This window comes from Vipera ursinii, assembly GCF_947247035.1.
Source record: "Vipera ursinii genome assembly, chromosome: 12".
Classification (NCBI taxonomy): domain Eukaryota; kingdom Metazoa; phylum Chordata; class Lepidosauria; order Squamata; family Viperidae; genus Vipera; species Vipera ursinii.
In genome coordinates this window covers 17,380,838-17,393,281 of record NC_139525.1, presented here as the reverse complement: position 1 = coordinate 17,393,281, position 12,444 = coordinate 17,380,838, and the positions used below count along the sequence as shown (strand labels likewise).

The 12,444-nt window shown below is 46.5% G+C and overlaps 1 protein-coding gene across 1 annotated transcript in view; it reads right to left on the bottom strand.

Annotated features, from left to right (window-relative positions):
• The window catches only part of EFNB1 (ephrin B1), an 86,587-nt gene that overhangs the window by 16,005 nt on the left and 58,138 nt on the right, over positions 1-12,444 (bottom strand). The window contains exon 3 of the mRNA XM_083372261.1: positions 7,819-7,911. Within this exon, the coding sequence (XP_083228387.1) occupies positions 7,819-7,911 (93 nt within the window). The remainder of the gene's footprint in view (positions 1-7,818; positions 7,912-12,444) is intronic.

Genomic DNA, 12,444 nt, shown 5'->3' with positions numbered 1-12,444 from the left:
ATAATTCTATGAGGGTTTCTTCGAACTGACTTGCTCTGAATTCTAAACCAAACACACAAAACGGGGAAGGGAAGGGAGAGTCTGGAGGGAACAGAATTTCCTCTCCCTCATCCACTTCCAGCTCTTCTGGCCTTGTGTCTATCATCATGTAGGGCTGGAACAGGTCCCCTGGAATGTCTACTATGCCCGTCAAACTAGCTAATCTTGCAGTTCCTCAGATAAACCTCCTTTAAATAGGTCAGTTAAAGCCAATTAATTCCAGCCTGCATCTCTAAAATTTAAATTTAGCTAACTCTACCTGCACTCTGTTTTTATCTTAGCACAATCAGCAAATTTAACAACTAGCTGACAGGGCCATCAAAGATAAGATTGTGGCTTAAGCACAAAATTGCCCTAATAATCCAGAAGAGGGTCACTATTAACTATAACTGAAATTGCGCATTTGGTATTTTGATCTGAAAAATTCTACCGGTGTATACATTCCATCTACGAATGAATAACCTCTGGGAAACTTACTTGGTCTCATATATCTCGCACTGAATAATAAAAGCTTTAAACTTCCCAGTCAACTTTAGAAGACAAGCATCCAGGAGACTTGAGCAGCACAGCCATAGGCGACGTGAGACAGAGAAGCAAGTAGGAGGGGCAGCTGGCTTGCCTTCCTGCCATCTGCTTGAGTTAAAGGTTACTCTGGAAATCCACCTGGTTCTGGGGTGGGCCCACCTGATTCTTACGCTGGAGAGCAAGGAGGTAGCAAGTGTTCCTAGCCAGTTACCAGGTTACAGAATCACTGAGCTGGAAGGGACCTTGAAGGTCTCCTAGTCTCCAGTGTATACCTGGAGATTGTTTTAAAAAATGGTTAGAAGCAGTCCTCGTTTAACAACCATGTGAAGTTGTAAGAGGGCTGAATGAATGGCACGATGCCTGATCCTTGAAGTTTCAAGTATTGCAATGCCCCAGTGGCCGTGGGATCAGAACAGCAATAGCACTTAGACTTATATACAGCTTCACAGTGCTTTATAGCCCTCTCTATTTGTGTATTTGAGGGGCTGCCACAAAGAGGGGGTCACATTATTCTCCAAAGCACCAGAGGACAGGACAAGAAGCAATGGATGGAAACTGATCAAAGAGAGAAGCAACCTGGAATCGAGGAGAAACTTCCCGACAGGGAAGACAATTAACCAGTGGAACAGAAGTTGCCTTCAGAAATTGTGGGTGCTCCATCACTGGAGATTTTTAAGAAGAGACTGGACAGTCACTTGTCTGAGATGGTATAGATTCTCCTGCTTGAGCAGGGGGCTGGACTAGAAGACCTCCAAGGTCCCTTCCAGGTCTATTCTATTCTATTCTATTCTATTCTATTCTATTCTATTCTATTCTATTCTATTCTATTCTATTCTATTCTATTCTATTCTATTCTATCCCATCCCATCCCATCCCATCCCATCCTATCCTATCCTATCCTATCCTATCCTAAGCAGTTTACAGAGTCAGCCCATGGCCCCCTAACAATCTGGGTCCTCATTTTACCTACCTTGGAAGGATGGAAAGCTGAGTCAACCTTCAGGATCGAACTGCTGACAGTGGAATACAGAGCCAACCTGCAATGTTGCATTCCAACCACTGGGCCACCAGGGCTCTTGGTATTCCATCCCTTGATAGACAGCTTGCCTTTAGGATTGCAAGGGGGCACTTCAGCTGCCCCCAGCCCAGCCTTTTGGCTGCCCTGCAGTCCGGCCAGCCCAGCCTTGGTTGCCTCCACCCCCACCCCCACCCAACAACGGTGCAGTCCTGGCCTATTGGCCGTAACCGGAACCACTAAAGCTGCTGTTGCTAAGGGGTGTGGTCATGTGAGGCTTTGCCTAACAACTGTGTTGCTCAGCAGTGGAAATTCCAGTCCCAATTAGAGTTGTTAAGCGAGGACTATCTGTACTAGCTCATCACATGTGTGAAAACCGGTTCTTACACACCAGGTTTACAGTTCAACGGCATTAAAATCTGCTCCAGAATCTATTTTTAATGTTTTACTTATTTTTTATTGCTTTTAAAGGGGGAAAAGCAAAAACAGGGGGGGAATAAAAGATAATTATAATACAAACATACTTTCTCAAAGAAAAAAAATGAATACAAATGCTTTAAATAGTTAAAAAAGGACATAAAACGTGTAATATATCATAATAACAGTTAAGTTACAATAAGCTACAATTCTACATATACTTAACTAATGTAAATATTATTCAAGTATGTGTATATTAATTTCTAATGCACGTATATACCTATAATTCCTTTTTAATCTGCTGCATTCTGTACAGATGAGTTCCACATTTCCTTATTCTTGTCCATACAGGCAACCAGCTCTTCAGTCCAGTGAGCGGATGGGCCACATGTTGATCTTTCCAGGACTGCAAGTCTTTTGGCCATCATAAGTTGTTCAATTGTCAAATTCCACGTACTAGGTAGGTGGTTCAAGGGAATATTATCCCCTGAAAATTTCAGCTTTTGTCACACAGTCACATTTATATAGTCTACTACTTTGCCCTGAAAACCAGTAAGTATAGGACACTGCAAAAACATGTTTCAAAGGACTACATATTCATCCAAACAACTACATTAACTACATCTCCAACAAAATGCTGTCTTGGATAGACATCTTCTACACAAACATAACAGAAACAATAAATTCTAAATATTATTTTGTTGTATGAGTTGTAGTTTAAGGTCCATTGACACTCTTGCTAAGTTAAGACACTTTTCCAATATTTGGGCAATATAGAAAAGTCTAATTTTTTATTTCACGCATTCGTTCTGTTCTGAAATCTTCTCAAGTACCAGTGTCAGGCTGAATGTAGTTCCCTGCATCTTCCTTTTCCTCTGCCCTTCTCACCCTCACGGGTGGTCAGCGTCTTCCTCAATCTCAGGTCCTCGACCACCATTGAGGCCTGGGAGTTTGAGGGTTCAGGGTAGGATCTTAGCTATTCCCAGCATTGCACGTTTCTGGACCCGGAGCTCTGATGTCGTTCCAGGGATCTGTTGGAGCCACATTCCCAGCTTGGGAGTCACAGCCCTGGGTGCTCCTGCCAACACTTGGGACCACTGAGGTCTTGACCTTCCACATCCTCTCCATTCATCCTTCAGGCCCTGCTACTTCTCCAGTTTCTCCCGCTCCTTTTCTCCCTGATGTTGCTGGCACGGCTAAATCCATCACCTCCACTATTTTCTGGGCCTTGTCTACTACAACGATGTCTGGGTGACTGGCCAATATCTGCCTGTCTGTCTGGGTCTGGAAGTCCCACAGGATCTTAGCTTTCTTATTCGCCATGCTCTTTTGCGGGTTCTCCCTTTTTACTTAGGAGGGTCTAGCCCACACACTGCGCAATTGTTCCTGTACCCAATGCCAGCTATTTGATTGTGCAAGTAGAATGTAGACGTTTCCTGCCTTTACCTTGCACTGTCTCTGAGGCCTCTCTGCGTAGTTTGCACCTTGGATCCTGTCTAGGGTGATGACCCCTCCTTCTATGGGCCTGCTGCTTTGTGCTCCTACGATCGGTGCCTCAGTTCTCCCTTTTAGTTCAGCCCTTTCGGCCACTCGTAGGGTTTCCCAATGTCAGCCATTGTTGGTGGTTCATCCCATGCTACTGTGATGGGGACTGGCTCCTGTTCTGGAAGATTGTGATCCGTTCTCAGGTCCTGCAGTCACTTTGCACCAATGTTATATATGCATTCTCTTTCTCCCACGTGTTCTTCCAGTATTGTTCCGTTTCTGCTGTTGGTGGCTGTGCTGTTACTGTGTTATTGCACTGCGGTTGGGAGTAGACCTTGGATGATTCTTTGGAGAACAGGACATTGATCTTCTTGTCCTCTGCTTCTCTAGTGTATCTGCTTAGCACGTTTAAGTGCCGTGAGCCTTGAGAGCTTCAGATGGAATCAGGCCCTTGTATTCTTGTCAGTATCCTTATCTTCATATCCTTACGTAATTCCTCTTTCTGACCAGTCTCTGAGTTGCCTTGATCTTAGTCTCTAACCTCGCTTTCTGGGGGGAGGGGGGATATTTATTGTTCTTCTTGACTATATAGTCAAGCACCTCCAGGATTATAGCAGCCATTGCATTTACCACTTCATTGGTTTGAATTATTGTGGTAGTAGCAATTGTTGTGTGGGCTCTTTTGGCAATTTCTAGCATACCATCTGATGGTGCTTCTCTGCTGAGCCTTGGCAACCAGATTTGAGGGTTGATTGCAGCTAGTTCATCCAAGATCTTATGCCTCATAGCAGCAGCTGTCCTCTGTAATGGAGAGGGTGGTAGTGACATTCCAGCTTCAGGGGTTGACTGCACATCCAATTGTTCTTCCTGTTCTTCTTGAGTCTGGAATGTAATGTGTAGTTGGTCTATTTCCAGTTGTGATAGCAGCTTCCTCTTCACTACGCTGAAGTGTCAGGTAACCAGGTGTTTCTCGGTTAGTATGGGTACAGGTCTTCTTCTCTCTATCCATAGTTGTCTCACATGGATATCCCCTGTATATCCATATATCTCATTAGTTCTGCTGTTGTAGTAGCTTTCCATCCAGCTTCTCTTGTCTCATCTGTGTTCCCACTTATCATTAGATTATCCTGGTTCCTCAACATTTGATGCGGATCTTGTTAATCCAGCATGACTCCCCTATTTTGGCTCACTCTCACATTTTAAGGTGGGTAGGTGAAGTGTTAAGGGATCTTTGCTGGTAAGGTAGGAAGCAGCCAGGATTTGAACCCGTCTTTCACACCAAAGGCAGTACTTTAACCACTACACTATCCAGCCCTGGGAAGGAGGAAATGGCAAGCCACATCTGAAAAACCTTGTCTAGAAAACTGCAGAGATGGAACAATCCTGCTTCCAGAGACTTCCTGCTCCAATTTCCCCTCTTAGAATTTTTGCAAAATGCCACATTGGGCTGAAAACAATCCCCAAACTGATTTCAAGCAATGAGGGAGGAGGAATTAAACAAGCTTAATTTCAACACACCTACACACCACACTGCGCAAAACAAGCAAAGACAAGACCCAACCATTTCAGAAATCACACATAAATTATTTTGCTGCTCAAAAGCAGGCAAAAGGCCAAACGCCAAACCGAACTCATACAACATTGCCTCTATTCTCCAGTTAAGACAGACAGAACCTTTTCATATCACAGGTCCAACTACCCCCTATTCTAAGAGTCTTTTGGCTTTTACAAATCTGTCCCGCCTGCTTTCAACTTAGACCTACTAAAGCTTCTGTGTTTTGCTCGGATTTTACTGCCAGAATTTCAGCTGCATAGACTTGACTCTTCCTTTCCAGCATCAAGAACGTGAAACAATTAAAATTGAGGTTGGCCTTTCTGCAACGCCCCCAGGCACGGGCGTTCCTCTCTACATCTGTGGGCCTCTCTGATGGAAATCCAAAGAGCAGAGATGCCCATGTCCCACACACACACATTGTAACCACACACATTGTAGCTTATTGGCCAACTGACAAACACCGGTCTTTGGATTCCTGGAATGACTGGCTTCTCAAAAGCCAACAACATTCTGTCCAAGAGACACAAGGACCTCCCGTGATCCAAAAGGCTGGCGTTGCGTGTGCCAAGTAGGCACGCCCTACGATCTCAACCATCCAAAGGGACCAGGCAAAAGCTTTCTACCCTTCCATCTCGTTTTGGGCCAGCAGAGATCAAGATGAAAACAGACACCTGTCAACCAGCTAATGTCAGCAAGCACAACAAATCCCTCATCCCAAGTGTGTCTGCTACTATTCAATCCTGGAAGAAATCAAGCCTTGGCCTCCCCTGCTACCATCTTATCTTCAAAAGGACCATCGGATAATGCCAGGCAGTTCCCCCTCTTCTCCACTTGGCTCTTGTTTTCCAGGATGTCCTCATCACTTCTTCCCCTCCAATCATTTCCACAGAATTTTGTCTCTGCCAGAAACCCTGCGGGCTCCCCTGAGCAGCCAAAGGCTCCTATACTCCCATTTCCCCTCTACGCTCCCCAACCCAGGAAATACCACTTGGCCCTGACAGATCACGGCATCCATCCCTCAAAGCATTCACTAGGTCTTCCTTGCAGCCCAGAAGGGATGCAAAGTGGCTGCGTCAACTTTTCTGAACAAAACCAAGTCTGCACCCATCACAGGGGGCCAGAAAAACCTCAACCTTCTGACCAACATTTAAAAATCCATAAAGAAGGGACTTTCTCAAAAATCTCAACAAAACGTGTCAGTTTTCATGGAATGGGACAACTTGCACAGCCAAGTCGCCGTGGCCATCTTGCCACGGTTAATTCGCCATGGCCAACTCACCACAGGCCAACTCGCCATAAGGCAATTCAGCAATTCAGTTTAATTATTTAAAATAATTAAAACATTATTTTAATTTTTTTCACTCACATTTCATTTTGTCCCTCCTTTGGCATCCTTTCTTTAATGAATCTATTCCACCATTTCTTCAATATTAGTGTACCTCTCGTCCCACGGCGAGTTGTCCTACAGTGAGTTGACCGTGGCAAGTTGGCTGTGACGAATTGACCATGGCAAGTTGTCCAAGACCCCAGTTTTCAGTACCTTTACTTAGCTGGACCTACCACAATTGTTATCAGATTGACATCACTGCAGATCTCCTATGAGAAGTTAAGGTGGTTGTATTTCATATTATTCGTCCAGGATGTGCAACTGGATTTGTTTTTGGCAAATCTTATTAACCAAACTTACATTCTTATGCTGCTTCTGACTTTGTTGCTGAAAGCTCAGCCCTGAATTCGGCCTCCTGGTGTCCTTCTTTCCAAGGCTGCCTCTTTCTGCCCACATCACTTCTTCTTCATTAGTTTTCTATTGTTACATTTCATTAGTGTTTGATATCTGGGTTACTTTTTGTTTTGCTCAATAATACAAATGATATTCCTAGTCTCTACACCATATTTTTTTTTGCCCACATCACTTCTGTATGTCATGCGAAAGAGCCTCCTGGACATTAACACCAGCGCGGAAAGTCTTCTTCAGAGGATTTTCTCTGGCATCAACTTTCATGCGAAGTGAAGCAGGTGCAAGGAAGCTCTTTATTCTGAGGCTTTTAAATGGGTTTAACTCCTTTCCCCCTCCTTCTAATGAGGCACTGTGTTTTATTAAGCTTCCACTACCTGGTTAATATATTTTTTTCCCATAAGCTAGCTATATAAATCTTGAAAGTGAAATCAAAGCTACTTTTGAGGCTCCAATGTTGGAACCAGTTTTTGAGGAGCAGCTTTTTCCACTGAGGCTCTGCACCCCGACTTCTTCTGCTCTTGCGGAGGCTTCCCAGCTAGAACATCTCTCTTGCCTTACGTGATAGCACTGAAGGGCATTTCCAAGATTCCCCCCTCCTCCTACTCCTTTCTGTCTTTCCAGGGCTTTGTATTTTACAATTGTTCTCTGCTGCCTTCTGAGTTTTTATTTAGCTTCCTGAATCAAGGCAATTTAAATTCGCAAGAGGAAAAAAAGTTTCTTGATTTTGCACCATGCAAAGAGAAGCTGCAGCCAATCCCTCTTATCAAACAGGTGCTCCTCTATTTGGGACAAGGACCGAAACGAAGATGAGCCTCTGCCCACTCGGAAGGAGCAGTTTGGGGAAAGGACGGCTACGGATGGCACTCTAGGCCAAAGACGTCTAAAACGTGAAGGAGTTTCACACTTGGCTTGTACTGAATCTTTCCAGGCCCCTGGGCATTCTGGGAAGGGCCAAAGTCATTCAGGGCCAAATTGCATTTTCTAGCATGACACAGAGGACCCAGACTGGCCCTGGAAGGCATCCGGGGCACCTGCACAACTCACCCTGTCCCACTTTCATGACGATCTTCATGGAGCGAGTTTGGCAGACGCCGCCTTCTCTGTTCTCCAAGCCCTGGAGGGACCCGTTGGACGTGGCTAGAAGGAGAGAAGAAAAAGGCATCAGGGCTGTGGAGAGCGACGAGGGGCAACTGTGCCAAGCGGGGGGGGACTCTCCACCCTCAGCACACAAGAGGCCAGGCGAAGGGTGGGCCTTGCCCGGCTGCCCAGAGGGCCTGCCCCCTCCCCAGGGCTGCCGTGACTCCGTCTGGGGAAGGCTGGCCCACGAAGCCTTGCTCTCATCCGGAGTGGCCCAACATGGTGGCCGTTCCCTCTTTAAGACACTGAAGTGGCCAAAGAGGCAGAAAGTGGGAGAGGAGCTCCATTTAGATTTAATTAGATTTTATTAGATTTATATACTGCCCTTTCCCGAAGGACTCAGGGCGGTTTACAGGGCATTTTAAAATCATACCAATACAAAATACAAAGTTAAAAGACAAATAAAAGATTAAATTATCCCTGAAAATAAAACCCCAGTTTAAATTCTCAGCCTGGGCCAGAGAGCTCAAAGAGCCAAGTCTTCAGGTCCCGGCGGAATGAATGTAGGTCAGGGGCAGTCCTGAGCTCCACGGGCAGCTGGTTCCAGAGGGCAGGCGCACCCACAGAAAAGGCCCTCCCCCTGGGTGTTATCCGCCGGCAATCTTTTACCGGCGGCACCCTGAGAAGACCCTCCCTCTGGACGAAGGGAACTTGATGCTGAAAATATTAAGAATTATATCTGCCTAATGCTGATAAAGGAGCATATTATTAGAAGAAGGGAAGATCAAGGAAACAAACTATTAGTATATTGATTATAGAATTACATAAATTATTGTTTTTAAATATATGAACCCAGACAACACGCCTCCCCCTCCCCGCCACTCACTCCCCTCTGCCCAGGGGGCTGCCAGCTCTGCAGGTTGGACCAGTCCTGCCCAAACCGGCCGCTGGTCTCCAGAGCCTCACCGACCCCCCAGCTCAGAGGCCCCCGACAGATAGAGATAAGCAGACAGTCCTTTATTGTTATTTCTTACTGTGGGCACAACGGCCCACGCTAAAAATGAAATTTAGTTGCTTGCTTTCAAAAGTGTACACATGCGTAACACACACTTAAACATGGTATATATAAAACATATGTATAAACCTTCACCCTTACATATAAACAACACATAAATATTAATCACTGACCATCTTGAATACCTAAAGGAAAGAGAAAGCTTTAGCGTTCGCAGGGTTAACACTGTACGGAACGAAACTATGAATGAATTTATTTCATTACATTGATGTGCTGTCCATCTTGTCCAGAGACAACTCTAAGCAGCTGAAACAGCCAGTAAAACTACTACGCATTAAAATAAGAAAGCAAAAAATAACAACAGTAATAAAGCTTGTAAGCCGCCCTGAGTCTTCGGAGAAGGGCGGGATATAAATGGAATTAAAATAAATAAAAATAAAAATAAAATGCTGTTCAAAGGCAAGGAGGAGGAGGAGGAAACACAAAATATGGGGGGGAGGGGAAGAGGTGGCTCTTTCCTCATCCAGAAGCCACCTGCAGAATGGGCACCCCATTTGCTGACCCCCTCCCATGATGGAGACTCTGCTTGTCCTGCTGCTGTCAGGGCACTCACACACTCACAACCCCCATCTTTCTCTTTCCCCCCCCCTCCCCCAGCAAGGGATTAGGACAGTGGGGGGGGATGCCAAAAAGAGCAGGTCCTTTTGTGTCTCTCCCTCCGGTTAACAGGCTCTCTCTTAAAGCAGGCAAGAAGGACGGGGGGGGGGGGCAGCTCCAGCACAGGGCCTGGCTGCCTTCTTGCCCCCTTTCTTCCCATTGTGCAGATTCGGGTCTGGCCTCCTCTGCTCTCCTCAGAACCCAACCTAATTAGCAGGGCAGCCGGCAGCCCCTGGAAGGCCTGGGGGGGGGATGAAGGGGCCCCGGGTGTGGAACAGGCGAGGCAGAGAGGGAGGAACTTCTCCCACCCCAACACAACACAGATCCTGAAAAGAAGAGCCCCTCCCCCATAAGAAGCCCCCAAAGGCATGTTGGAATGGACCTTAGAGGTCATCCAGTCCAGCCCCCTGCTCAAGCTTCAGCACCCTTAGTTTAAAGTAAGACGCAACCAGTTAAAATAAAATCAGGATGGAGACAGAGAGGCTTGCAAACAGGGCCATGAAGCCATCGGGATATAAAAGGGAAAGCAATTTGGAGCTCATGGGGGTTACGCACGACAGCCACCCCTCGCTCGCCTCAGACAGTTGACTTCAGGAGGTCCCGCCAGATGCAACGTGGGTGCTTCCGATGACTCCAGATGACCACATCGCCTGTATTTCACAACAGGATCTCCATGGGCACCCACCTACAGTATCTCTGGAAGGCATCCACTGAACTCCAAAAACAAAGAGAAAATGGGAAACATTTCACAAGATTTTGGCCTCCCCTTGCTACGGAGTTTTTGCAATATCTGGATTTTGAAAATAACGGCCGTAGTCCACCACAGGAGACCCTTCCACCGGCAATTTAAGAACACCACCCGAGGAGGCCTTGCCTGCTATTCCAGCAACCACGGAGCACAAATATTTGGCACATGAGGAAGGCATAATGGCGGTGCTTTGAAGGCACCAGAAGGGGGGTGCCAGGCCTGCTTTTTCCATGCTCCGGGCTCATCTCAGTACGGGCCTAATTTTAACTAGTGCAAATCCACATGTGCCAGACACACAAAGGCTGCTTCGTGCATCTCTCTTTCCCCATCTTCTGGGCAATTGTGGGGCAGATAATGGCTGAAAAGCAATGAGTATCACCCGGTAATCTGGTAGAAGCAGAATCCAGGCAAAGATCTCCTTTCAATGTCATGTTTTGGATGGAGAAAAGGAACACCAAAATACAGTTTGGGGGCAGGGGGAGGTTGAAAGAAGACAACAGCTAGCCCCTAAAACGCTAAGTGAAATTGGGCAACTTTCTTTCCTCCCCGTAAATACAACTAATACAATTAAGGAATACACGGGTGTCAAAAGGCCAACCCCCCCCCCCCAATATCTCTCTGTCAGCTTACTTTTCTCAGCCCCAACCAATCAGTTGGTCATCTTTCTTCTCTCCTTTTGCTTCTCCCCCAGCAAAAGCTTCTCCATTTTCAGAGGCTCCCAATTTAATATATTCTCCTCACTAAGATTTACAAGTCTGTGGACACCCCAAAGATACAGATCTACTACCCCATACCACAGTAGTTCACCCCAGCTGAGGGAAACCCATGCCTCTGAAGCCTTCTTGGCTTGCCCAGGTGAAGGGGGGCAGCTTGCCGAAACTCTTCTGCTCCCCACTTTGCCAGCAGCAGCAGGACCTCAATGGGGCTTTAAAACACAAAGCCACACCACCACCTCTTCACATACGGGGACTGGACACATACAAATATTTATTAAATTACTATGCTGCCCAACTTGCTGTCCAAAGTGACTCTGGGCGGCTTACAGTGTAATAAAATAGAAATATAATTTTTTTACACAGGATTAAGTACAAATTAACAGAAACCACAGGCTCAAGCAGAGCAGGGGTGGTGCCTTCCCTGTCACTGCACCAACCCCCTCCAACTCAGAGTGGCCCTCATGGAGGCCCCAGGCCAGCCCCAGATCAGGTTTGAAGTCCTTTCCAGAAGGCCTAAAAGCAGGAGGGGGGGAAGGATCAAGATGCTCCAAAGAGGGGGGTCAGCAGCAGAAAAGCTGAAATTCCTGGACCGTCAGGGTCCACAGCAGGCCTCTTCTGCCAGAACAAAATGGGTGGGCGGGTGGCACTTGGGCAGAACAGTTCCTCAAGTATCCCGGACCCATAAAGGATTTTAAAGATGATGATAACCAACGCCTTTGAACAGGACCTGGAAGCAGATCAGCAACCAGTCCAGCTACTTAACAGAGGTGTTACAGGAGCCACAGGTGGGGCCTCCAGAATGGTCCACGCCACTGTGTGTTCTGAACCAACAGCAGTTTCGGAATACTCTTCAAAGGTTGTCCCATGTAGAGTACGTAGCAATAATCCAGACAAGAGATGATCAAGGAATGAGTGACTTGAGCACAAGATCCAGAAAAGGGCACAACTGACACACAATATGAAGCTGTGCAAAGGCTCTCTGAGCCACAACTGCCACCTGTTCTTTGACCAGGAATTGCAAGTCTAGGATAACCCCCAAATTATGCATAAAGTCTGTCTTGGGCAATGCAACCCTATCCAGAACTAAAGATGATAAAAGATCAGAAGGCCCTGCACACCCACAGCTCCTACAATTTATCAAGATTCAGCTAAAACCTGTGGTCCCCCTCCAGACTCCCACTCAGCTTCCAGGCATCATGAAAGGACAGTCACAGCATTACTTGGGTCACTCAGGATGAAGACATGAAGCTGAGCTGATGGTACCTCACTCTGTTAAACAGGAGTGGAGAGAGAGACTCCAGAGCCCTACAGTGCCACAGAGGGGCAGCTGTGGGCCGGACCTCTCGGCCCCTAATCAACACTCATTAGAACCAGCCTTGGAGGAAGAAATCGAACCAGCACAGCACTGTGTCGCCCAGTCACAAATCCCACGGTTGGTCAAAAAGGATACATGGTCA